Genomic DNA, 27,662 nt, shown 5'->3' with positions numbered 1-27,662 from the left:
TAGAGCAACACTAGCTGTCTGCTACGACTTGCTTTTTCTAAAGAACATGATAAATGCCTCTAGGAAGGAATGAGCTAAAAAAAAAAAAAGGGAAAAACAATGTCCTTGTTCTCCAGTTTTATTTTGGTTTCCTTTTGTCTTCCCGAGTCCAAACTGGAAAAACACAATAATGTGGGGCAAGCCTGTCAACCCCCATTGAAAAAGGCTGTGTCTTGCAACCATTGCTTCCTGAAGGGTGGAGCTGCAACATGTTCTCACACATTTGCAAAGGAGATGACTCCCTCATTAGGAAAATGCAGGTAGGTTTCCCTCCTGGCAACAGAAAAAAATAAAAATAAAAAAAAAAATCTTGCTTTAAATGATCATTCTGATTGGCACCGTTGCTGAGAGGCTTGGGAAGAGAAGACTTAGATTAAGTCTGCTTCTTTAACAAATCAGTTTGACCCAGTATTTTCCTGATACCTACATGAAAATCTTGGCTGCCCATGGATTATCCTGCTATGAGCTGCCTAAAACCATAACGAGCATCTCTGGGATGCCAAATGCGCTAGCTCTCTCTCACATCGGAACCTCTTTGATGAAAACATGAGATGCACAGGCTGGAACTGAGTTGGCTCTCAAGGGAAGGGCGATACTTCCCAGGAATGAAAATCCCTCCTCTGTTGCTCACCAGCTGGATGCGGACAGCACCAGCTCATGTTCCTGACAATTTTCATATGTGGGCATCAGACGGGCTCTGAAATGGATGAAAGCCGAAACCTTCCGCAGCAAGGTCTGCCTGGATTTGGTGCTCGGGAAGAAAAAGAGCAAAATTGCTGAGAGGGACCGAACTCTTTTAGGCTCTTCAGCAAACCAGGGACACTTCCACTAAAATATTGGACTTATTCATAATTTCTCTAACCCTCAGACCATTTATTGCCAAGCCCTGAGGAAGTGTTCCAACATCTCTCCTTTCCCATTTCCCTGGCAGCCCTGCAGCAGCACTCAGGATTTATTCCTTTCTTGAAAGTCCAGACTAAGTCTTCGGTTTGATCCATCACCTCCCTCACCTCCCCGTACAGGAGCTGTCTTCACATTCTGATATATTCCCCGTGTGTTTCTCTATTACTTTAAAACTATTTTTTATTTAATTACACTAAATCTGCTTTTATAAGTGCTAGTTTGTCTGATAACCAAAATACGGTCATTGGGGTTGTGCTTTTCAGTGCTTTAATAGGGAGCCAGCTCTCCTGCATGGCTTCTGGAGGAACAGATGTAGGGCAGGTAAAGCGGCCTGGGGAATGGGAGCCCAGCAGCCGGGGAGAACACTGCACTCAGGCATGTTTTACACAACCCAGAGCCCTGACAAATAACAGTTTAAACAAAACATTAGCTACCTTATGAAATACACTGCGAGTACCGCCTAATGAGAAAATACCCATCTTCAAGATGTGTATCTGACAGAGGTCTTTATTAGATAAAATCAGCAAATTCTCTTCAAATGAATCCTCTTGCAGCCTCCACAGCTCGTATCTGCTCATTCCAGCTGCAACGTTAAATCTGTTCGCTTCTCACACTATAATCCCCTCGTATAAACAGTCACTGGCAATTCTTATACAACGCTAACTGATCACAACCTCCTTATTTTAACTTCAGTAGCTAATCCAGTCAGATAGCAAAAATGAGGGGGTTCCACTTGCCTTTTGCACAACTGCTCTCCGAGGCCTGCGGAGTTATCTCCCGGATTTAAAGAAGGGAGCGGTGCAGATCAGAGCTGCGGTTGTATCACAGCAACTACAGTGCAGCCATCTGCGAGGGAGCAGCACGCATGCACGCAGCAGCCCCAGCAACAAACGGCTCTCTCTGCAGCAGGAGACGACAATTTCACGAGCATCCGTCGTGGAGAAAAAAAAATAAACTAAAAAAAGCAATAGCCCTGGGCGACAACCTACCATAGGTCTCCTGAAATCTTAAAGCTATGCACTACAGGATCAAGCATGGGAACAGGGGGCTCTCAGTAAAATAACGTGAATTTCCTAGAAAACAAAGGTGGTGATCTCCTATAACTCCCTCCCATGGCGCTTCCTCATCCTACATTTCTCCCTCCTCACACCCTCTGACTGGTAGAAACAGGAAAAGATGTGGCGGTAATAAAACATCCACTGTCTGCTTTGTCTTCAGGCTGAGGTGATGGCATGGATCTCTGCAGAAAACAAAAAGTTACTGCAGATGATGTAATTTTAAAACCATCTGTTGTAATTTACTGAATAATGAAGCGAAGCCTTGCTCTGCCCAGCCTGAGAGTGGTTTTCCCTTGCTCTGGCACATCCCTGCAATGCCACCAGCCTCTTCCAGACACCTCCGGGCACAAAGGCGCACGGGCGGATTGCGGTGCCCCAGCCCTCCCTGGTGGCTGCCCAAACACTCCTCATCCGCGGAAACTGTGAAATGCCCCAAGTTACTTCAGCCCAGCTCAGAAGCATTACAGCAGAGCCAGTTGTGCAATGCTCTCCGAGGAAGTTGTCTCCACCTCCCCAGGGAGGGCCGAGGTCACACGGAGTATGCAGCAAGCCCGAGTCGAACCCGAGTTCATTGAGCATTGATCGACTCAGGTTCAGATGCAATTCCAAAGGTAAAATCATATGTCGCCTCCCCAGCCCTCCTTTTATCTTATATAGCAACTTGGAATCCTTTCCCTCTTCTCTCTTTTAATGCCTGCTCACTTCTTTTGATGTCTGAAATAAAACTCGGCGTGCTGGAAAGATCGCAGTTAGTGTGTGGGAACCCAACCGTCGCGTTCCTGTTGGGCTCCCATCTGATTGCAGGTGCAAAGACCTCGTGCTCCACACATCGGCTGCTAGATTTTGCTTAGAGTCTGAAGAAAATAACATGAGAAAAGGCTGAATTAGAGAAACAGCCTGATCTTGGCTAAGCATCCTACTTCTGGTTTAGGGAGGTTTAGAGCTCGCCAGCAGCTGCAGCCTTCACCCTCCACGCGTTTTCTTTCCTTTCCATACGGGCAGGCATGAGGCTGCTGGGTCGGTAGGCACTGAAGTACACGGCATGCTGACACTGGGCATGAAGCACTGCACAGGGAGACAGGGAAGGCGTTGCAGTTCACCATTCATCTTCTTTGCTTTTTGTAGCTGTCTTTAAGAAGCCTCCATGGCACAAGGTGCCAACCGCGCGTCGCCTCCTGGCGAGCTGTGCCGCGTGACGGTGTCAAACCAAAATGTCAGACACGGGACCGGGACGGATCCCCCCAAGCAGCAAAGCCCATTTTTGTGGCAGAAAACAATCACACGGGCCTTCAGACCGTGGAGTCTCCTAAGGAGGAAAGCAAACCGCTGCAGGAGCAGAGCGGGGAGCGCTGTCTGGGGGGGGAACCAGCTCTGCGGCCACAGCTGCTTGCCTCTCCCTGCACATTTGCCAACTTTCATTTTTTGGCACTCAGGTTGGAGAAATTTTTGCTTTTTGCCAGGTGAAAGGCGTTGGCTGAGCTGAGGTTACTCGGTAGTAAATTCTTTCTAGAGCTCTGTTTAACATTGCTTGGACCCAGCGCAGTTTGCCCATCTGCTCACTAGCTGCTGCGTCCCTTATGGGTGCTGAGACGTCAGCAGCATTTCAGCCCTCAGTTTTATGGCTCCCATTATTTCCTCCTCCTTTCTCAGGCATTCTGCTGAGCAGGTGCCTTGCTGATCGCAGTATATGAGCTTGGATGCAGACGCCAGGGCCTGAAAGACATTTCAATTCCTCCAAAACCCAGGCATTTTTCAGCAGTTTTTTGGCAGCCCGTGTCAATGTCTTTGAACACACTTTTTGTTTTGCGTCGGATCTCTCCTCTGAGCCCTTTGTCCCAGGTTTAGTGCCCCCAGCGCAGGAATGGATCTGGTTTGGATTAGAGCGGTAGCTTCTCTGTGGCCTCTGCAAGCTGAAATCTCAGCCTGTACATTTTTGTTCAGTGCTCTGCCTGTAATCCGCATTGTCTCAGCAGCAATAGGGCTGTGTCATCAGCTGCTTTTAATGGCTGCCAATTTCCTTTCTTCTTTCGCATAGCTCGGAGGAAGTCAGGCTAACCTGGCAGGCCCCGATCTGCTTGGCTTGTTGGCTTTCCCTTCCCTTTCTGCATGCTCCTGCCTGTTTTCGTGGCCAGCATTACTCCGGGTTTTGGAGGCTGCATCTCTGTGAGGTTCTGCAAGCCAGTCGTGTCAGGAAATTGCAAAATTTCAGCAAAATTTCAGCCTTCAAATCACCACAGTACAGTACAATCATTTTTTAATTTTTTTTTCTTTTTTTCTTTTTTTTTTCTTTTTTTTTTTTTTTTGGCTGCAGCCTGTGACATAAGGACCTCTCTATGTGCCAGCAGTGCTTACATCTCCATTAGCTGGAGCACAGCCCGTGATCATTTTTCTTCGCAGCCTTGCACGCTTCCCGCCCTGACTTCTGGATAGCAGCAGAAGCTGCCTCCAGAACAGACGAGCTTATCGGAGCGGCCTTCATAAATCAGGTCTTGCCTTTAACCTTAAGCCAGAGCTCTCAGCGTAAGATAAAGTGGTGCCAGACCACACAGTTCATCTCGAAGACGGAGGTATAAGCCTCGGAGCCTGGCTTCATTCCCGGGCAGATGCCAGCCCTAGACACATCCTGCTCGCAGGGCTCGGCCAGCGCTGGCTTCTCGTGCTTTGGCTGTTGTTCAGCGCTGGATTCAGAATACAGCTCAGTGACAGATGCAATAAACCCTTCTCTCATCTGCCTCCCATTGCTACCCAAGGAACAGTATGATTTTTGTCAGCTCTTGCTTGACCCTCTCGTTTCTTTCAGTGCTTAATAATGCTTCCAGCAAAGTATTGCCATCAAATCCTAGCTGATCTTTTTCCTCTTGGGAATGAAAGCAAAAAATAAAAATGCTTCCATAAGGAATTCAGGTCATCTGAGTGCTCCTTCTCCCTTCCAGTCGGTTCAGGTAGGTATAAAATTGACAGCTGACTTTTTTATTAATTCACACATAATAACAATTATTTGGCGCTCCTCCACAGCTACTCCAAAGTCAACGCGAGAGCGTTCATCAGCTACCTGCACCATCTCTCTGATGTGATGTGGCCTACAAATGAGTGGTCTGGCAGCTGATGGAGGCTTTAAGGACCCAAAGCTCTTCCAGCAGGGTCTGTAAGAGGCATTTCCAGCAGCACAATTCCAGCTCAGCCTAAACCCGAGTCAGAAGTTCTGCTGTTTAAACGCAATTTAAACTCCACCTGCTGGCTGAGCTCCTTAACGGCATCAGCTCGGCGTCCCCTTTCAGTGCTTAGGGGCTAAAGAAAAATACCACGCTAAATCCGACTGAGAAAAACACAAGGCAGGGCTTTCTAAAGTGATCGATGATTTTCGTAGCTCTGTTTAATGGACAGATATCTAAAAGATCTGATTTGCAAAATCACTGATCACTTTTGAAAATGTTGGGCAGAACAACACAGGAATAACGAAATGCAAATGAGTCTAAGGAGAAACAAGAAAAAAGTCCCCTCAGTTTAAAAAATAAATAAATGTATTTTATGAAAAAGGCTTGAGATAGCGGTTTGAGTAACCAGATGTAGCTTCATTTGCCAAATCCAGTTTCCAGAGATATCTTTCAAATAATTATATAGCAGTGGACTTAATTGTGTAAACAGATGCAGAACTCAAAGTATATCATGATAACGGGCAACGAGATTGGTGCAGAAAGTGGACATTCACTGAGGATTCCTGCATGCCTATCTTTTAACAAAGCCACGCATGGAAAGAAAATTAGGATTTTGCTTTCTTTTCTTTATTTTAGTACCAAAAAAAAAAAGCAACTTCAGTGGAAAAGCAATATAGAGAGCCGTTTAAGGATATGAGGTGCATTCAAGAGAAGTGCTGTGCCCTACTAAATGTTTCCATCTGTGATAAGGGTAATTTAGCATAAAACTGCACATCTCTTATTTTCTAAAAGCTGGCCAGACCTTAGAAAAAATGTTATGATATTAATGAGACAGAAACCTCTGAGAATTCAATGCATAGCATGTAGGGAAATAAAAAATTAATTTAGGAGGCATATTCCCAAGCGGCGGGGGTTGTCCACAACAATCAGCACACTCAGCAAGTCACCAAATACTATTTCCTTTTCAAAATAGTACTTAGATTTAGATTTTCATTTTGTTACATATTCATATTTCATATTCATTTATTATCCAATAAACTGTTTATGTGACTGTATTTCTAGTCTACGAATTGTTCGGGAAGTATTCACCACAAGTATCACCTGGAGAATGCTTTGATTTCCATGGTTTGAGTTGTGGGACAGGTCAACCGACACGTGAGCCTAATTCTGCTTGCCTGCTTGATCCACAAGCCCCGCAATGACCCTCTAGGCACCTCCAAACAAATATCCTGACATTTTCCTCAATGATATTCACCCCAATGTTTTCCATAAGCCACTTTTTTATGAACAAAAATGTCATCCGATGAATGAGCAAGAAGCAAGTAGAAGGGAATACCATATCCCAAAATAAGTTGTAGGGCTTTATGTAAATACGGTAACGAGGAATATTTTTCTGTCAAAAAAAAAAAAAAAGGAAAAAAAAATGCTTTTCTGTTTATACATTAAAGACACCAGTTTATTCTTACTGTGCCTAATGACATAGCGTGGAAACGACAAAATAAAAGTCTGTCTCACATCTCTAGGCTTGTGCTTGGTTTCTGGGCATTGATGTTTTCCTGCCTTTGTAATGGGTAAAATAATAAGTTCCTTCTTCCAAAGGACTATGTAGAAGGATGGACCTGTTTGCTTGTTGGTACATAGTTGGATGCTGGTTACCCCATCAAAAGCAGTACGTATGAGCACAATCGTATCACAAAGACCATGAGAAATAATAATAATAATAATAATAACAATAATAATAAATCCAGCAATAATCACATGTTTCTCATAAACATGTGTAAGCTCTTTAAAAGCACAAGTTCTGAACAGTTGTCAGGAAACCAGGACTCCAGTTAGGCCCAGTTGGTCACGGTCCATGCCTGGGACAGCTGCTGGCCTGGCTGGCCCCGCGGTGCAGTGCAGGTGACTCCCGCAGAGGGAGATGTTGCTTTGTTCCTTCCTGCTGTTTTCCAGCCATGCTATGGGAAAACCTTCGTGTGTTCCAGTCATTGCACTGACTCTTCGCAGCATGCAGGTTTTTAAGACGAGCAGAGCATACACTGGAACTTGTTGCTGATGTGTATTCCTGAATTAAACGTGTGTGTTGTCCCCACACACAGCTTTTCTTCCGATTTCTGCTCCACCAGCAGCTGGAGGTGGACTGTTACAAACCGACACGGCAGATCTTGCTGAGCCAGCGTTACCACATTTACGGTTCGTGCCTGTTTCCTCAGCCATGCCTGTTTCCTTAGCCCACCCCAGCTACGTCTCCCAGCCTGGAGGCAGCAAGGGGTGCCCTGCAGCAGCACCCCCCAGCGCTGCAGGTCCTTCCCCAAAGCCCCCTGTGACGGCACCGCATGGCTCTGCTTGGGCACAAACATGCAGGAACAATTCCACACAAGCATCCAGCACCATCATTTCTTGCTTTGTTTTCTCTCTGCACAGAGAACCCTCTTCAAAATAAATAGGAAGTGCAATGGTCTCTGATTTGAACGGATTCACAAAGGGCATTTTAAACTGAGGATGTTAGCCCCTAGCAATCTTCCGTTTGCTGTGACAGTGATCTTCGTATCTGTGCATTTTGTTGAATTTAAAGAGGAGGGTTTGTCTCATGAGATGAATATGGAAGCCGCTGATTTCAGAGCTGCCTGGTACTATGGCGGACGCCAAATCTCTTGACTCCTTCATGAACTATATTCTATATAATATCTGTTGTCCAGCACAGGAGCTTTTTTAATTAATATTCCTTAGAGAGGCGATCTGATTTTTCTCTTGGAGGCAAAGAAATGGGTCCATTTTAAAAATAACCTGTTATTTGAAGTGATGCATCAGCGAGCTCTCATGCAGAAGAGCAGTTAGTAAAGTATGCCATAGCAACAGCCACATCTTAATAGACGATCATCTCCTGGACATCTCCCCCTGCATTTCTGCAATTACCAACTCTGTCTCCTACCATCTGCAATTACATAAAATCCCTCTGGCAACTATAGCTATTGCTTACATGGAAAATTAATGTTGGGGAAGCTATGGGATTTAATAACTAAAAATAAGAGATGTGAGTTATTACTGCCTGACTATCCACCAAGCTTTCCACCAGCTACCAGGAACCACTGAGCAGACCATCATGGGACGTAATTTTGAATCCTCTGGCTTAATGATATAAATCATAGCTCTTAGATTTAATACTTCATTTGCACAATAACACAGAACTTTCCCCAGCCACTTGACATTCAAAATGCAGTCATGCAAGAGGCTGCTTTGAATAGCAGAAGAAAATGAGCTGCGTTGCTTAATGCACAACCTGAACCAGGTTACGCTCCGAGCAGAAGGCTGACACTACACATAAGAGGCAGACAAGTGTGCCTGCTCTCTGTGTGCTCCAGCGTGCTTCAGTCTTATTTTAGAGCACGCTTCTTCCGTACTGCTGGGAGACAAGCATTCATGCTTCCTGATGTCACTGCGTCATCCTGCAGTTTTGCTAACAACTTGGTAACTCAAAACGGCATTTTGCTTTTATTTTGATGAAGTATGTTTTGAAATGCATTAGGTCGCTTTTATTTTGAAGAAGCAGGTTTTGAAATGCATTATATTGGAGGTTAATGTTTTCCCAACTCTTCAGATTAATTACGACTTTACAGATTTTTGGCATGTCTTTGAATCACAGCATCCATTAGCTGTATAAATGACTTCACAATCTGGGTTAAAAAGTGCAAGTATCATCATGGTTTTCATCTTCCAGATTTAAAATGGAAAAAGGTTGTCTTCCTTTTTAAAAAGTGGCATTTAAAAAATTTTCAAAGCAATTAAAGGTTTTTGTGTGTGTGTATGATAGGGGACATTGATAAAAAGTTGCATAGATGATACTTTTCTAGAAGAAAACAATTACAGCAACAGCATAGACATTCAAAAATTTGGTTGTTACAAATTTCATTTTTGGAAAAACACAAAAGGTTGCCTGCCACCAAAAAAAAAAAAATGGTTTTTGAACAAAAGACATCAATTATCTGTACTAACTCCTCTCTGTTTACCAGCCTGGAAAATGAATCCCAGACACCCACTTCTGCTCTGAAAGTATTAATCTAACCATAACATATTAGCACCAGTTGGCGCTTCTGCTACAGAATAACATGTCTGGCAATAATATAGAGTTGACAGTGCCTTGAGAACATTGAGGCAGGAAAAAATAATTGTTTTCTACATTCAGCAGGGGAGTACACTCACAATTGTTGGGACCTGAATGTCAAAGCAAGGAGTGGCTATCTGAAAATGGGATCCATTCCTTTCACCTATGGTAGAGGATGGCTGGGTGTAAAACAGCAGCTCGCTTTGACAAAGTCAGCTGTTGGTTTCTGAAGGATGCTGGAAACCAAACTGCAGTTCTCTGTCTATATAATGAAGGTAAAAAGGGATCATTATGATCACTGGTTCTGACCCTGCACAAAACAGGTATCAAAACTCATGCTATGGTTCCAGCAACAGTTCCAGGCGTTTGTGGTCAATCTCTCTTGCATAAGCTCCTGATCTTGATGGGTTAATTTTGAATAACGGGGAATCTGCATATCTTTATCGTGGCAGGAAACCAGAGCGAAGGGAAAGAAAAGATCTGCTCCACACGTCTGACTTCCGTAGTGCAGAATTTCTCATAACAGTAACGACCATGGTGGGTTATAACAACCTGTATTGAGGCCAGTGTCAGCCCTCTGGAAATCACAGTTAATGCTCTCTGCGCTCAGTGGGGACGGATGCTGGCTCTGTGCGTTGCATTAAAGCGTGATGAGCATTGACTGGATTTGGTAGGAGGTCACTGTGCCCGTCTGACGCAGAACGCAAGGATGTCAATAGCATTACACAAATTATGGGTATATATAGGTGATTGTGACCTGATTTTAAGGAGTTAACCGAAGCACAGATTAGTGGTATAGTCTGCAGAAAGAAAGAGAGCAGACTAAGCAGCTGAAGGAGGTTCAGATAGTCCCTCCAGAGAAGTAGGTCACTCCTGAGGAATTTGAACTTTCTCTTGACCACGTGAAGGTGGAAGGAAACCAGCAGGGATCTGCTGGCTTTGCACACTAAATCCAGAGAAGATATTTCAGCAAACTGAAGTAACCTAGGCCATGTATTCTAAATATCCAATATAATAAACACACAAAAGCACCACTGACAAATGAGGTGACACATTCAGAATTAAGATAGCTATCCCAAAGTGAAAATGCTTACCTAAGTTTAAGGGGATTACATCAGCTGCAACCCTCCCTGCGTTGCTCCTTCCCCTCCCAAGCAGTATTTCCTTCTCTGCCACCTATGCTGCATAAACAAGTTAGGCGTTTAGATTCTCAATCACTTAAAACTATCTTCTGCAAATAGTCCCTTGAGGTTGCTCAAATTGATTATAGAGTCAGGATGTCAAAATGAAAAAAAAAAAACAAACCCACAAAAATGTAAGAACACAAACTGTTTGTATTAATCATAAAAGCAGCAGAGCTCTCGGAAAGGTGCTTTTTATCATCCTATATCTAAATAAATACATCACTAATCTGGCAAAGGGAATAAAACCTAAGCCAAAGTTTGTTTTAGTGAGGTAGTTTATGGAGTGTAGTTTTACAGAGTTTTGTAAGCAATGCTCCCTTTTATACAATCATTTGTGCCACTCTGTCCTTTCAAAGCCAGCCAAAATGAGCCCTCTTTGCAGACCCAGCAGACATTCAGGATGATAAATCTGTGCTTTGGTGGGAGGTGAGGCAGTCAGTGTTAACATTACAATGATCAACATCAGTCTCTGCGCCAGCATCCTATTCCATGGACAAATTGTTCAGGCTCTCTGCAAACTCAGGCAGAGCTCAGGCGAACTTCAGAAATTCTCTCCAGTTGTGTTTGGAAAGCTTTCTTCAAAGGCACAAGATCGAGATTCCTCTTAAAAACAGAGAACATGAACGATGACAGTAGAAGGGTATAGACAGCAACCTATGCTGGTTTGCAGATAACTGTCTTCACCTGGTCGCTGGGTATCAGTCCCATTAGACAAACAATACTGCGGGTTCTTTAAATTCATATAGACCTTCCCAGCTTTTCACGTCAACAGAGATGTTTGGGTTGGTTTGTTTGTTTTTAAATAACATTCGTGTGGGTGACAGCAAAACGGGGTGGGGAGAGCCGAGCACTGGAGGAGCGGTTCTGCTCCACGCACTGCAACAGCCCATGGAAGGGCTCCTGTGTGGGCAAGGGAAGAGAAGAGGAGCGGTGCTTACTGCGGTGTGAACGCGGAGGAGGAGGTGGGAGGGAGACGGCGTGTGTGGATGGGAACCTGGAAAGCAGAGCATGTCCTCAGCTGTGTAAGATGAGCCATGGCAGATGGCCTAATAAGTACTGTATCCATATCCTTAGGTTAAGGGCTGTCAGGGACTATGCGGTGCTTTACTTAGCGGGGAGTCTTTGTTAGGCAAAACTGCGTGTGTGAATAGCGTTGGGTTTGCAATTAGTGCTCAGGGAGCACAGCCAGACCGTGGTTGCATTTGACTGTGCGCTGCACTGCAATGAAATGAGGGATGTCTTGGGAGAGCAGGAGTTTAGCCGCACTAAAAACCAGACCGATCCTGGCCATTTTTATGGATGAGAACAGCAAAATTATAATTACTGAGCTTGGTTAGCGGAATTGCATGGTATTGCTATTGGGGGCCACATTCACTGCACACAGCCCTGCCTGTACTGTGCCTTCTCTCCATCTATTTCAGAAACTTTTTTGGGTGATGTGTCTCAGGCCAGGGGCGATATTAACCCTCATTTCTTTTATATAATCCTCCCCCAGTTCTCTAGTTTTCGTTCTTCCTTTATACCACTCCCTTCCTTTCTGCTTTCTTTATCATACGACAAAGCTTCTGTGAATATGTGCTGATGCTGAGCAAAACAAGGAGAGCTGGAGCATGGGGTGGTGAAGAGAAACTCCTTGCCTCTACCTGCTGTTCCTCTGCCTTTCTCACCCCTTGCCCCTAAGAGTTAATGGCAACGATGCTGTGCCACTGCCACTGTCACCTGTCACAGCTCCAGCAACACCAAGGGACAGAGGGGAAGAGGCCACAGGCTGTGTCTTGCACTGGGCACTGACGAGAGGGAGCAGCAGAAGGGCCTGGGAGCAGCTGGGGGACAGCAGGAGCAGGGAACGTGCTGAGGGGACACCAGTCCCTGCCCCGTGACCCTCAGCCGGTGCGGGCAGGGGCCGCGGGCGGCAGGGAGCTGGCTCTCCCGATGCGGCAAGGTGCGCTCAAGGACATCTGTGCCACCACAGCAGGAATTCCTCCAAAAGCTCCATCTGGGGCCTTCGCAAAATGGCAGCCAGCCACTTTTGTACAGTAGAAGAAAGCATTTCTCGCAACGACTCAGTGCCTCCTCTCTCCCCGAACAAGGAACTTCGCTCGGGGAAGGATGCGGCACCGAGCCCGCGCTCTGTCCTCCCCACCCGTCTCCTCCCCTGCCTTCCCTCCTTTAGGAGCGGGCACATTTTGTACACGATGGCCGAGGCCTTATGTCCACACAGGGGCCGGGCGTCAGGGAACGGAGGGGAACTGAGGAGAATTGAGGAGAACTGAGGGGAACTGAGGCGAACTGAGGGGAACCGGGGAGAGCCGCCTCCACAGCCCGGCGGGCACCGCTCAGACAAGGGTGGGCGGCGGAGGGGACGGAGGTGGCGGCGCCGAGGGGACCGTGGACGGTGAGGGGACCGTGAGGGGACCGTGAGGGGACCGGGGGGGAACTGAGGAGACCGGGGGCGTCCCCGTGAGGGGCGGAGGAGGCGGGGAGGGGCTGAGGGAAGGGGCTGAGGGGAGGGGAGGGACGCGGCGCGGGGCACTGTGGGAGCCCGCCCAGCCGTTCCCGTTGGCCCCGCGGGCGCAGCGCAGGCAGCGGGAGCGGGGCGGCCGCCGGCAGACATCTTGCGGCCGGGACCGCGCCGTAAGTCGCCGCCGTGGGGCTGTGGCCGCGTGTGGGGACGGGGGAGCCGCGCCCGCCCTTACCGGCGGGCCGGGGCCGCTGCCGGCGCCGCTGAGGGGCCGCTGGAGGCGGTGGCGCTGGGGAGGGGTCCCGGGGGCAGCCCCCTCGCTGAGGGGGATGGGGGGGGGGGGTTGGGTTTTGGGGTGAATTTGGGTGTGGTTTTTTTTTGTTTGTCTCGCCTGGGTTGTGGAGGCCTGTGTCTGCTCAGGCCGGGGGAGCCGGCGTGGTGGTGGCAGCGAGGTTTGGGGGGTCGGCGGGCGGGCTGCGGGGTGGGGGCTGCACCGGGGGGGCGCCGGGCCCGCCGGGACCCGGCCTCGCCTCAGCCCTCCCGGCCCGGCCCGGCCCTAGCCCGGTGCCGGGGACCCGCAGCGCCCGCCGCCAGCTGCAGGCGACGAGCAGCAGGAGGTGTCCTCAGCCCGCTCCGCCTCGGGTGGAGAACCCGCGGCGTAAAAGTTACCTGCCCAACGCGAACGGCTTTGGTAAAAAAAAAAACAAAAAAAAAAAACCGAGCCGAATGGCTTTCGTAGACCCGTCACAGGCATCCAGGAGGGGTGAAAATCAGCGTTCGGCTGGAAAAGGGGCCCCTTGTGATTTCCGAGCTGTCACCTCCCGTGTAGGCTGCAATATGTCTGCCTGCGGGAGCCCGGCAGCCGCACGGGCTGTCCCTGGTAGGGGCTGCGAGGAAAGGTGGGTGCGGGGGCTTAGGGCACGGGGCATCTTACAGAGCACCCAGACCTAGGCAGGGGACCGACGTGTTCGCGCACGTAGCAGGCGGCGAGGGGAACGACTGCTTCCGTAACTCGCATCTCCTGTAATCCTTTGGTTTCCATCTAATCTCTCAAAGTAAGTTGCAGAAGGCCGGGGCGCTCGCATCTGGAGCGGGCGTTTGGAGCCAGCGTGTTTGGAAGCCCAGTGGTGTAAGCCAGGTTGCATCGTTTGTGCTGATGGAAAGAAAACGGCTGTTGCGATGGGGTTTGGATGAGGCTTGTTATTTCTCTCTCGACCGTGGAAGTGGAGGACCGTTTTTTCCCCAGGACTATGTGAGGCTGTCACTTAGCAACAGGTCTGTGGGGAACTTTGCAGATCCGCTGCCTCCCCCGTTCCTGAGAGTCGGTCGAAGTAAATGAGCTAAGCAGCAAGTGAGCAGCTACTGGAAACCGAACCTGGGTTCTTGGGCACAGCACTGAGTTGAAAGGTTCAGGCATGAACGAGACAATTACAGTTGCTTCGACGAACACATTTTAGCAATTGAACATGATATATTTTGTATCAAGCATTCCCTAGCCAACTCCTGAGTGTATTTCTAAAAGTGGTCTGAAAGAAAGGAGTTACATTGCTTTTTTTCCCAGGTTATTTTGCTGTGTTGCTACATTGTGGTGGCGGTTGTGTTTTCCAGGTAGTGGTTGCAGGTTACTTTGCTGTATTATATATTGTAACCTTGCACACTGAAATGTTTTAGGCCCCTTGGGTTCCTAAAGAGTAACTTTGTTTTGTTGTGTATGAGGCAGAGAGTACTGTTTGCCAGTAAAACTAAATGTTGATAGTGCAAATTAAGCCGTAACTGATCTAAGAATTCATAGTTAAGGCTATAATTTGGCCTAATGATGGTAATATAGGAAGAGTGCTTAAGTATTGCTTATTTTATAGATCAGCATTAGCAGAAAGAAAAACCTGCTACTGCAAAATTGCAAAGAAGGGATAACGGAGCAGGAAGCGTTAACTGATGCCACAAGAGGAAAAAAGAGCCTCCAGAGAGAGCCTCCCTTGGGAGGAAGAGTATTGATCCAGGGGCAGGTCAGTGAGCATTAGGCTTTGTCAGCGCGGTGCTTCTGAGAGGTGGATTTGGAAAAGAAGTGTTCTAGGTGCAGTGCTTGCTCACTTGTCAGGGAGGGATGTAAACAAGAGCCTCTCTGTGCACAGAGAGGTTGTAGTGCCTTACCCAGACCCACCCTGAAGAACAGATGGACAGGATTCAGCTTGTGGCCCTTGCTCCAAAAAGGGTGATGCTAGAAGCACATCACTCACAGCCTCATCTGTGGGCTGAGTTCTTGCACTCCCTCCCCTCAGCAGTACAACATCTTCATTAAATTTTTGGGTTTTCCCTTGGAAGCATCCATGTGAATTCTTTACTGTGTTTTCACTGGTGTCCAAAATGTCAAGTGGCAAACAAGTTTTCAAAATGTTCTTTGAAACAGTTTTTCCTGAACGCTGAATTCATAAACAGTCCAGTGATTTAAGGTCCTATACCAAATTTGACACTTCCTACCTACTATACAAATAGCTACAACACACAACTGGACTTGTTTTCCTGCTAGCACTCCCAACAGCGGTCAGCGAATACAATTGTATTTACATTTTCCTGACTATTGGTGGCAGGATGCCCAGCTAAAACTCATGTCACACTCCCAGCACTGTTCAGAGTGGGCATTTACACATTAAGAGGATATTTGTTTCAAGGTTTCAGACCCATTGTGGAAGGAAGGGACTTCTGCCAGTTGAATAAAATTGTGCAATAGTATTCTGTTTTGCACGCAGATTTGGTGAAAATGTTATTTCTCTTTTCGTCCTGCTCTACATTCTCATGATGGGAGTTTGAGTCTTACTAACCTTCAGCAAAAAAAAAAAGAGTACATCCATAGGGCACTGGTAGATGAGGAATATTCTTTCAGGTTTTCATGTGAAAATAAATGTATACTGCTACCTTTGCAGATAAGAAATTACTGTAGTGCTGGAACAGCTGTTGTGCAACCAGTTTCACTCCTCTCTTCCAGACCACAAAGAATTGCTTCTTTGATAAAGCACTTAAGCTGAAATTTGAAATCACGTCAGACCAAACAGTTACTGAGTTATTAGCTCTTCTTTTATGACTGTAGTACCTAGAAACCACGGTCACAGCCTGAGACACTGTTGTGCTAGGCAAGCATTATTAGAGACCATTTTTTTTACCGACTCTGTAAGCAGTGCATTTTATAAATATGTCAGACTAGCTTCTGATTAGCCAAGAACACAGCAAATTAGTTGTCAAAGCAAATTCAAGTGTACCTTTTCAGAACGAGTTCAGTGAGCATCTATTATAGTACATAAATAGATTTAAGATGGAGTGGCAGCACTTACTTGTTAATCTTTTGAAATAATGGAAAGAAAATAGCATTGCAGTTAAGCCCTTGCGATACAAAAGTGGACTTTTCAGCTTAGTCTTTGTATGGGAAAGAGGAGAAAAATAATTACTAAATCCTAGTATTTGTCCTGTTGTAGTAATGGTCTCCTGCATTCCCCTATACTTACAGATGTGATCCTGTAGCTCTAAATATAATCATCTGGTTGCTGAGTGCAGTTAATACACCAAGGTAAGCCCACGATGAGAACAATCCCTGTCTGACAGCAGTGGAACTCACAGCAATTTTTGAAGTCATTAAAAAGCAGTACCTGAAAACTATTAATAGTGAGTGGTCTTTTATTGCTGCTGGTGGATGAAAGGGTCAGAGTGACTGAGTTAATGAAGTAGTGGTATCTGAGCTATCAGAAATCAGGCATCACTTGGCTGGGACGTGCAGTCTGTGCCTCCAGAACTGTCTGATGTTAAACTTTCAGAAAAACACATGCCTGTGGACATTTAATGTAGATGGCATTTAAAAGTGTGTTATAGTGGAGTATCAGCCTTCGTACAGAAAGCTATGGCCAACAGCCAGCTTCAAGCAGAAAAATATTAATTATGCTGATTTCTTTGCTACACCTGAATATTATTTTGCTTCTTAAGATATTTATTTGTGGCTTGCAAACGCTTGACAGCAGAGGAGCCTTGTTTGAGTCTTTGCTGTGAGCTAATATAATACCCTCACATTCTTGTTTCTGTACATTTTGAAACATTAGAAAGTGGCATGAATCTTGCTACAGTCTTTAAGAGGCTTTCAGAAGGCTGTGAGTCAGGTGCTGCGTTCTGCAGCTGGGGCAATCTGTGTCCAAGCACAGCAGAGCCACTGGAGAGCACAGCATTAAATTTTAGTCAGAGTCAAAGGTGGGCTTATCGAAGTTGACCCCTCAGTGATATCCCATGATTATCACAGTGATAATTCTGTGAACTGTCGCCTTGAAACTATATCATTTTATTGTCAAGACTGTGAAGACGCTAAGCATTTGACAAAATTTCTCAGTAATTGCATTGCAAAGGCAAGAGAAGAGTAAGAAAGGAAAAGACTGGTCCATTGACTGTGATTTTTTTTTTTTTCCACCTGCCCAAATCTTGTCTGAGCTATGGTACATGTGATAAAGTTCCCTTTGGCAAGCACTGCCTCCCTCATCTGCTGGCTAGCAGTGACTCAGCAAGCAGCTCTGGTTCATTAATGTTGGCTGTGATCCAGAGTTTCTGGTGCTACAAAGATAAACCATTCGAAAACATGTAAGGCACGTAGTTTTCTTTGGTTTTTGATCTGTTGCCCTGCTCTTTACGTTTAACTTCAATAAATTTCTTTGTGGCTGTTGCAAGTGAAATCTCTTTTCTTTCCCTTCTCTTTTGCCATAGAAAACCAGAACTGGAGAAAAGTCTCTGAGAGCTCACTGGGCCACCCAACGCTCTGCTCAAAGGCAGGACAAGCAAGTTCTGTAATGATCCCAAATCCATGATTAAGCCCCAAAAAAGCTCTTCCATTCCACGCTCTCTTTTCCCTTCCAAATCAAGTGGTTGGCAAAATGAAACGTGGTGCTTAGAACTGAACTGGAATTTCCCTCCCTTCACTCCCAGTATGTAAAGACAGTAATTCATTATGTCTGGTAAGGATGGGATCCTTGAGACAGGAGGCTCTGAAACTCTATCACATTTTACATTTAATATTAAAAGTTTCAAAAGTGCTTGCTTTGTTCAGTAGGCAAGCCCCCAGCTTTCTGGTTTGGGCAGAGTTTTTCTTTGTAAATGCGCTTACAAGTAGATAGCTCTTTAACGTACAGTATGAGAGGATTGGGTTGTCAGGATATTTCCAGGGTCATCCTAAGTATTGAGAGAAATGTGACCAGCAGTATAAAATAAAAGGGGAAATGAACCTCTAGATTTTGCGGAAGAAGTAAAATAATCTTTTTATGCAAGAAAAAAAAATACGCTTTTATATATGGATAGGCGTTAGATAGTTGCAGATGCTAGGAAACTTGAAGGTATTAAGTAGAAAATAGTACATTAAAGGGGAGAACACTTCCTGATCTCCAAATATGATGGAAACTAAAAGCAAAGTGTATTGCTCCAGCCCGATAAGGGAGACTGGTTGAGCATGACCAAAGACAATTGGCAGTATGTTAACAACAAACTTAGCATCACTTTGAGTAGATGATATTTATCCAGGGACAGTGATTCACAGTAACTTTTGTTTCTACATATGAAGGAACTGCTTCCCTTACTTTATGAATAATCATTGTCTTGGAACTGAAAATGAAAGGGCAGTGCTCTTTCATCTCCTTCTGTTGCCAGTTACAGCGTGGCCATCCATGTATTTCTTCCATTTGGATTTTTAGGTTGGGTGAGCTGTATTTACTGCAGCTCCTTCAAAGCTACTTTGGCAATAAGTCTATATCACCCCGTATTTTACTCATGCTTTGATCCAAATGTTGTAGCAGCTCACGGGTGGATGACATTCTCCCAAGGGAAAACAAAAAAAAAAATGACATCAGGAAATAAGGACTTCCATATTGTCTTCCAGCTAGCCTGACCATCCCATAAACTCAGTGAGCTGGATTCCACAGATCAAGACCACAGCCATCTGAGGAGAGGCTTTGTGAGAGCTCACATCTGTGTCACTCTCAAAGACCTGATCCAATTGCTCAGCTCAGGGGAGACAAGAAGCCCCAGAACTTCTCCATTATTTGCTTCCTTTTTCTACTCCTTTCCCATCTTCCTTCTACATGGACTGTGCAAGTTCTGTATCCTGATTTTTGGGAAAATAGGCAGTCCAGAACAAATATGTTCCTTTTTCAACATCTCTGCTGAATTGAATTGTTTCTTCCTTTATTTTCCCCTCAGTAGAAGTGCGAGTAGATTATTCAATTGTTCCCATCCCAATTCTCAGACTCATACCAGTTAGGAGGTCAGATCTGTAATGAACACAGGGCGTTCAGTTTCAGCTTTTCCTTCCCCAAGCTAACCTGTTCCGCACATCAGGATCCTTGCTATAGCTGTGGAAATCAAATGGATTTTCACAAGGAATTAATGACCTGTTTTTAGAAGTGTTATGTGTTACAAAATGTACTTTATTGTGACAGCTAAAATTCAATTACAAATGGTTAATATAAATTTACCATTTAAAGCTTGCAGGTTTTCCTTGGAAAAAATCTGATTTTTGTCATTCGCCTATCAGTTACAAAACAAAGGAATTACAGGTGAAGCTAGAAGCACAGCTGTTTCTCATGCCCATTTTCTCTCTTGCTTAAATTCAGTGAACTTCTTAACATTTGTGAGATTAAACATCTGTAGCGCTGATGAAAATGGAGTATGGACCATAAGAATTTGCAGGCAGAAAGCCCGTAGCCAAGTGAAAGCCCCACCCAGCCATTCTCGGAACAATGGCAGAGCTAACAAGATGACAAAATGCAGCTAAATTGAAAGGTTTGTAAACCAGCTGTGGGCTCCAGTTTAGGAGGTTTCTCTAGGGAAGAAAATGTCCTCTTCACAGAGCGTGAGCTGTTACAGAGCCGAGTTTGCAGCGAAGGAAAGGGGAAGCAGGGCTTTTGATGGCTTCCTACTTCCAGTTTCCTGTCTGGATTTTGACATCACTTTCATAAACGTAGCCTGACTTTTGTCTGAGCTAAAAAGGTGGGATTGTTCTGTTTACCTTTAACAAGCCATAAACTTGTTGCATTTATTTTACTTAATGTGCTATGCAGTTACAGAGTCCTTGATGAGTAAAGTGTGGAGGTGGAAAGGAAAATAAATGTTTAAGTTGTAAATTTCTTTTATCCTGAGTGGTCTTGATTTGATACTTACGTAGTCTGTATCTCAGTGACTCACTGAGGTTTAAAAGACTCCAGGACATGTCAGTACAGATCAGTAGTTGCAAAATTAGAGTTGGTGAACCTGTTTTGCCTAATTCTGAGTTCACGCAATCATGGATTCAGATGGTTGGCAAATACAGTTAAGTTCATATGGAGAAGGAGAGAATTCAGCGTAAACATGAGGAAAAAAATAGAAAGGGAAGCAAAGAACTAACTGCTGTGATGGGAAAGCAGGCTTGGAGAGTTTCTGCTGAGTACATAAACACAGCAACAACTTTGCATTCATATCAGGTAAAATTTGGGCATCCAGGAAAGAGCCGGGATGTATCACTGATGTATACCACTGGTTTTCCTAGAGTTCAGACATGCTGGAGGGAGGGGGGGAGGGGGAGAACAGCCTCCTTCCCACTGAGTTAATTTCAAACCCCAGTGCATTGCCTAAACCTTCAAAGACACTTTGAGAATCTGCAAACTCTCCACCTCTTTGGGTTTGCCAGCTTCTATTTTACAGCCTGAGCAGAAATCAAAGAGAGAAAAAAATATTTGACAGCTGTATCAGCAGCAGGTTTCTTCACAGAGATAAACTGAGATGCAGTTGTCAGATAGCTGCTGGGTGTTTAGACTACTGTTATATTAGGGAAAGATAGCAGACAGAAGGTTGTACCACAGCAACATGCCATCTAGGAATCTGATTAACTTCAGTGTGGAGGTAGCTGGATGCTGGTAGGTTCAAAGCTCAAGGGGTTCATTTCAGGTCTTTCTAAAAAACCCATTTAGTGTACAGGAGATGTAGTTTACCATGCATAGGTCTGTGTTCTGTAAATCCGCACAGTCTTGAAAATCCGTGCTTCTAGGGAACATAAATTAAATGTACAAGAGCCTTAGTGTGGATATGGTTTCCTAGTTGGGATCATAGTTATTCATGAGTATAACAGTCCTACCGTGGTTGTTCAAATGCCAAATCAACAGTTTTTCCAGGAGAGCAGAGATTCATGACAGTTCTCCCTGCAGAAAGCATCCTCTGCTTTCATGCTGAAGCTCAATTTTACATCTTAGGTGGTTATCACACTTCGTTCCACTAATGGTGCCAGTTTTAACACGTTAGAAATTTCAGAAAAGTAATTCCAAAGCCAATTTATATGAAGTTGCTTCTCTGATTACAGCTTGAAATCATTTAAATACTGTATTCCCTCTTGATAACATTTTATCTTTTTTTTCCTTAATATGTAGAGCGTTGTTCCAGACCCAATACAGCCAAAATGTCCAGCAGGGGTGGGAAGAAGAAGTCAACCAAGACTTCGCGCTCTGCAAAGGCTGGGGTCATATTCCCTGTTGGAAGAATGCTGCGTTATATTAAGAAAGGCCACCCGAAGTACAGAATTGGTGTAGGTGCTCCAGTGTACATGGCTGCTGTACTGGAATATCTGACTGGTAGGTTTTGAAGAACAATGTGAAATAGCAAAAGTTAAAGAAATAATATAAAGTGAATTTGCACACTATGCTAATGGAAAAGCATTAACGGATCCTTTGATTTTTAGACTAAATAAAAAGTTACCGCTGACTTAAGTGCCATGTTGTTCTTGCATCTTAGTCAAAACCAAGGTACAGCTACCCCTACGTCAGAATTTTGATGGCTTTTGTGCATTGCAGTATTTGATTTGCTTTGACCTGTTGTAAACACACTTTTCCACATAGGCAGTCAGAAGGATTCTTACTGACATGAAGTATGGGCTAGGCCTTTAGTGTTGCAGTCCCCTTCCTGCTCTGATTTTGTGCCTCGTGGCTTTGTTTGGGTTATAATTGTTGATAAGGGAATACGTTCCTTTTAAATAGAGAGCTTCTCAGTGTTTACGCAGGGCTCAGGTTGCTTACGGTGGTGTTTAAGCATTTTTCCTCAATTTACAGATTATTTTTGAGACTATGTAGGCCCTTTGCAGTTTGATGGGGTCTGTGTGTAAATGCACACTGTTCCTCTGCCACAGATCAGCATAGCTTAATTGCTTTTGGTTGTAGTCATTTTTCTGTTTCTCTCATCACAACAGAATGAGAACACCTTAAATGTTTATCCCATCTTAACAATGCCCTCTTGGAGGCTGAAAGTATTTTGTCCTCTGTTTAGAAGGAAACTTCAGTGGAAGAAAGTGCTTTGTCCAAAGACATCCTCAACAAGATATGCAAGTAAAGAGCATTACATAGCAATTCTTTGCTCATACAAGACTTATGACATTGCAAATTTACCCCACAAAACAGCATATAAAGTAGTCTTCTGAAGGAAAATGAACCCCAACTGCAATAGCATCAACATATGGACTTTTTGCAGTACCATTTTTTTTCCGGAATAAAATGGACAAGAATGAAGGATCAATTCAGGTTGCATTCACGTGGCCAGACTGACTTGCAAGCATGTACCTGTAAGCTAGGGATTTAGCAAAATGCACAAGTGCTAAATGGGTGAGTGCTGGGAGACAGGTTCTATCAGCATGACTACAAAAAAAAAACTTGTATTGGATCTCATGTCTCATAAAGAAATTCTGTGTACAGTGCATGTGCTTATTTCAGTGTTATGGTTGCAACAGATGCAAGTGTTTCAGGGGATAGTGGTCTTTAAGCTGTAATCAGTTGTGGTTTTTTTTCACTGTGATTTGAGCAAGGCATGTAGTATATATAACACATGACCTGAGTCTGACAGCTATGATCATACACATTTAAGGCAATTTTAGATACGCCTCATCATATATATTGACAATGAAGGATAGAAATAGGCTTGTTTTCTATAAAGCTTCCAACCCTAAAGATTGGTAACATCAGATAAAAATTAAGAGTGCTTGTTTTCTGTAAGGTATTTATATTACATTATTGAATTTTCTAAGCCATCAGACTTTTTTTTTCACTTGTTCGTGCTCATGGTTTTATTTATTTGAGCCTTTTCTTTAAAAGAATGCTTTTAAACTTCATAGATGGCCTTAAAAATTAACATTTCCTTCAGCTAGGTTCCTGCTTAGAGCAATAACAACTCAAATAAAATGCTTCTTAGGGTGAATGGGGCTTTGAATGCTGCCCTTTTAAAGAAACAGAACAGTGCAGGTGAGCTCAAGGCACTGCTAATGAGCAGCACATGTTATTGGTTAACTCTTTGATTTAAAGGTTTTCTCAAGCAGTGATAGCTTAGGCAGCAGAGAATAGGCTGGGGAAATAGAGGTGTTTCTTTAACTGCCATGCATCCTTGGAAACTGGTTGAGATCTAAAATAAATAAATTCATACCCATCACTCTGTCAGGAAATAGAAAAATGGGCGGGGGGGAAGAGGGAGCAAAGCTATTGGGGGGGAAAGTACCTCCTTTCTTCTCCTTCAGAACACTTTTAAGCGTTTCGTATTGCTGTTCCCCGCCCCCCCCCCCCCCCCCCCCCCCCCAAAAAAAAGAAAGGTAAGGTAGATAGTCCTAGGATCCTGTATTAGGATTAGGATTTTCTTTCATTCTTATACATAGATGCATCTCAAAAACATAAACACTCTTTTTCCTTATCGAGTTAGTAATAGTTTTGTTTTATGACTGTTTCAGTCTGGTGACTTTTTTCCACCGTTCTTTAAGTCTTTTACACTCTATATAGCATAATCTATTTACCTTTAATAATGAGTATATTTTCTGAACTTCAAGTAACTCATCATTTTCAGTGTGATTCAGAAATACTTCCTGGAAATGGGATGCTTAGAGATTTTTCTTCTGTGTGGTGTTATTTTATTTTTTAACTTCTTGGTGATTATTATTTCAGGAAACCAGAGAAATCTTGACTTCTTTATGGGAGAGTTTTCAAAGATGCTCATGTCAGCACCTGATCTGAGGCTAAATGAAAGCGTTTGAACCTTTTCAAAATAAAAGGAGGAATGTGACCTAATAGAAATGAGACCATGCAAAGTGCTATAATAAACTGGCTAAATCAAAAAAGCAATCCTGTGCATCCAGGAAGGAGAGGAGAAACATAAAATATCAAAAGCAGTTGCAGGAAAGAAGATCTTTAGAAAAGACTGGGAAGGGAAATGACAGAAACGTGACCTAATAGGAAGAAACCTACTAAGGTTTGAAAACTAGTTCATGTGTGTACAGAATATGGCACTGGCTTTAATCCTGTAGAAGATGAGGTGCTAAATTTTGCTGGCCTGTGCAAAAGTTTAACTCTGAATGTAAATCTGAAATTAGGCCATAATGTGCTCAGATCTGGGATTTTTTTTTTATTCAGCTTGGGATTTGAACTTTTATAACGCTTCCAGCTGTTCAGACTTACAGTTCTGTTCCGGATCCATCTGTGGGTATGACTTTATCTGCTTTTTACTTTGAAGGTAACTTCTTGTTACCATATATACACTGCTATTCATCAAAAAGTGAAAATGCACACTCGGTAACTTCTTGTAGTGTGTGTGTCTGTTTGGACTTTAAGCCCTTCTTCAGCCTCTGCTCAACAAAGTGCTTTTCAAACTACATTTGTGTTCTCCTTGTGCTTTTGTTAGCACGTTTGTGTACTGTATACCTCCAAGAGAAGGAATGTGTACTGTTTTAGCACGCAAATTACTTTGGCTGTTTCAGTTGCTGTGAACTAAAAACTTTTCATGTTTGCTGTGCCATGCATATTTGTGTTGTACCAGCATTGAAGCAAGTGGACGTACTTCCTTTCTTTGCTCCAGAGGAATAGTGTTCGTGATGAACTAAAATGTATGGTTCTTATTTCTTCTTGGCAGTAACAGTTCATACAGTGCTGCCTATCTTGTAGAGAGATGACATAGAATAACTGACTAGTTTCTGCTTATGCTATAGAACTAGTCTTAAGCATTATTAACTAGTTTAAACTGGCAAGAAGTTCAATGTTACTAGTTCCTTCTGTTGTCTTTCCTAATTGTGGTATTTCCCTTACAATTGTTCATTGCTTGTATATCTCCCCATAGGTGTAGTTTGGAAAACTACATCCACTCCTTATTTTCTCTGCAAAGTAGTGCATATCAGTTAATATCAAATAAAATACTGAGCCAGTCAAGAGGTCAGACTTCGTTTGGGGCATTGCAGCCGCTCTGATGACGTATGGTTTTTATTTGGCAGAACTGATCCAGCCCTACAAGTAAACAGTTATCTTTCCTTCAGACCTATAGCTTGCAGAGGTTACAGCATAGTCCAAACTCTCTTACTCACTAAAAGACACTCGTTTGCCCTTGGAAAAAAAAAAATTCTCTTGAGTATATTTAGAGGTAGCAAGAACCGGGCCTGCAAGCGATTTCTGCTCCCCCTTGCCCCCAGTCGCTTTCTCTGTGCTGTAAATAATTTTCATTTGCCAAAATGTCATAGCAAATAAGGAGAAGGAGAAGTTTATAAAACAGCAGGAGAACAGAAATACAGAAGAAATAAGACTTTGATTTATACTTGTTCTGTACTTACTGAAGTAAGGTAGGAGAAAAATGTCTGGTTTCTCCATTAGACTTTTTTTCCAGTGGGATTTTATTGCCCATTGTGTATTGTTGATCATGTATTCTGTCAAAATGTAAACTAAGCACCTTTTCGGTCCCAGGGTTAGAATTGCGTCTGAGGCATTCTGGTGCTTACCCGAGTTTTTGTTTTCAGGCTTTCTGATGTCACCAGAATCCCTTAATGGAGGTTCATGTGCTGGAGCTCAGTTCGTTGCATTTTCATCTTGATTAATTTTCGATGTGGAAAACTTTCTTAGGCCAGCTGCTGATTGGCTGCAAAATGAAAGTCCTTCCCGAATGCAGTAAGTTTAACTGCTCGCTTCAGATGCTCACTTTCCAACATGCAAGCTAATCAGCTTGAACTGCTCTTCACCTCTCGTGTTCTGCTCGCTGCTGAACATTTTTACAGGGTCACAGAGGAAAACAATGATTTGCCCTGTTTGTCAAAGCAGAAGTAAAGCTGAACTGCTTTCAGGCAGAGGGGTAGCTCAGAGGGCCACACTAAAAAACAAGACATTAGGTTAAAAGCAGATTGAAGTTCCAGGCATTTTGAGACAACATAATAGCGGTCTTTAGGGAGTAATGAAATTTAAGAAGGGAATTAATTGACAGTATCTATTTGATACAGTTGAAACGTATTCACTACCAGGATACATTTCTTCTATTTAAACAGGCAGCTTTAGAAACGCTAATCCCTATTACAGTGTTGTGCCACAAACTGTGTCCCAGAAGAGGTTTAAAATAAATTAAGGGGCTTGTAGGACCCATGCTCTATTTAAGCAAGCATGAAACTACCTCTTCAGATGCAGGGTGTTTTTAACATGGATTAATACTGGGCCTAAAATACAGCAAGGTCGCAGAGACCTTTGAAAAATACCTTTATAGAAAGCTCCTTTGTAAAATTCCTCTTTTACGTAAGGCTTGAGTCATTTTCTTAACAGAGGTGGGATTCACAGCTATGCTTTTAAGAAATGCCACTTTAGATTTAAAACTTTGCACTGTTATCATTTGAGTGGCTAACTTTCTTTCTGAACTAATAAAGGCATGAGTTAGTCTGCTTCAGATGTATGTAAATGAGGAGTTTTCTTTCACTGATAAGACTTCCCTTGGCTCCAGCCCTGTAAACACTTAAGCATGTGCCTGTCTTAACTTGTAGTCTCATAAATTTCACTGGCTGTTCTAGTTACAGAAGCTGAGTTTACACAAAATGACTTGCCAGGTCAGGGTCCCACTGTATTCTCCAAGCCACACAGATCAGGTTTGATGAAAAACGATAACTGAAAGCATTTTCACATAACAAAAGCCCTCACAATGCATACTGATTAGCCAGTATAGATATTTATTTCAGAAGGGTAAATATCAAAATTTGCATTTTGATGTGTCATATTGAGATAATGTACACAGTGGTAGGTTAGGGTTGTTGGGGCTTTTTTGTTTTTACATCTTGATCATGAATAACTTTATCCCACTGATAACTGTTAAATTCAAGTTATATTTTAATATTCTAAGATATAGAGTTATATGTTTTCTCTTTACTCTAGTAATATTACATCTCTTTATTTGCCTAAGTTACAACTATAAGTTACTGTTCAATTTAATAGTGGTGCAGTCATCATTCAAAAATGTATAAGGGGAAAGGGTGTTGCAGAAAATTCCTGCTAGGCTGAAGAACACCCCAACAGAAATTCCGTGTGAGGGTTGAAATGGGCCTCATACTAGATAAGAAATGAAATAAGTAATTTAAAAGCTGTGCTTTACCATTGATAAATTCCTTCTGTTGTAGGCAATTTTAAAATGCATGTTGGATTTGTCTTCTAAGAAATGTGTATTACAATTTCAGTGGAAAGAACTGGGGTTAACTGCCACTGTCCCGTTAGACAAGAGAGCTGATAGCATCGTTGGTCATTCCTTCAGGCCTTCCTTCTCTGACGTGAAATCCTTGTTAACCCCACCTTGTAGAACACATGAAGTAATACAGGATATTGCTGCGAGAAATTAGCAGTAATAGCAGACTGAAATAAAATACACATGGTGTTTCTAACCTTTTAGACATTACAGCCATGCATGTAAATGCTTTCATTAGTTCATGATATGTTTTTTTATTCTGTCCTCAGAACGAGTGCTATTATT

General features: G+C 43.7%; 1 protein-coding gene and 1 long non-coding RNA gene across 10 annotated transcripts in view; both read left to right on the top strand.

Moving 5' to 3' along the window:
* Positions 1-2,524: 2,524 nt before the first annotated feature.
* Positions 2,525-10,561, top strand: LOC308177820. The gene is made up of 2 exons (XR_013939427.1): positions 2,525-2,611; positions 3,126-10,561. It is a non-coding gene; the product is annotated as an uncharacterized lncRNA (long non-coding RNA).
* Positions 10,562-12,929: 2,368 nt separating this feature from the next.
* MACROH2A1 (macroH2A.1 histone) overlaps positions 12,930-27,662 on the top strand; it is a 46,209-nt gene continuing 31,476 nt past the window's right edge. For 4 of the 9 annotated variants that reach the window (XM_080555617.1, XM_080555615.1, XM_080555616.1 and 1 more), the window contains exons 1-2: positions 12,930-13,075; positions 21,314-21,514. In XM_080555617.1, the coding sequence (XP_080411743.1) occupies positions 21,343-21,514 (172 nt within the window). In that variant the 5' untranslated portion in view covers positions 12,930-13,075; positions 21,314-21,342. Of the gene's footprint in view, positions 13,076-16,401; positions 16,462-17,633; positions 17,696-17,728; positions 17,882-19,528; positions 19,698-21,313; positions 21,515-25,433; positions 25,835-27,662 lie in introns of those variants that run through there. The other 5 variants (XM_080555613.1, XM_080555614.1, XM_080555611.1 and 2 more) reach the window with 5 other exon arrangements.

This window comes from Anser brachyrhynchus, assembly GCF_964034855.1.
Source record: "Anser brachyrhynchus genome assembly, chromosome: 14".
In the NCBI taxonomy this organism is placed as follows: domain Eukaryota; kingdom Metazoa; phylum Chordata; class Aves; order Anseriformes; family Anatidae; genus Anser; species Anser brachyrhynchus.
This window is presented reverse-complemented; position numbering and strand designations above follow the sequence as displayed.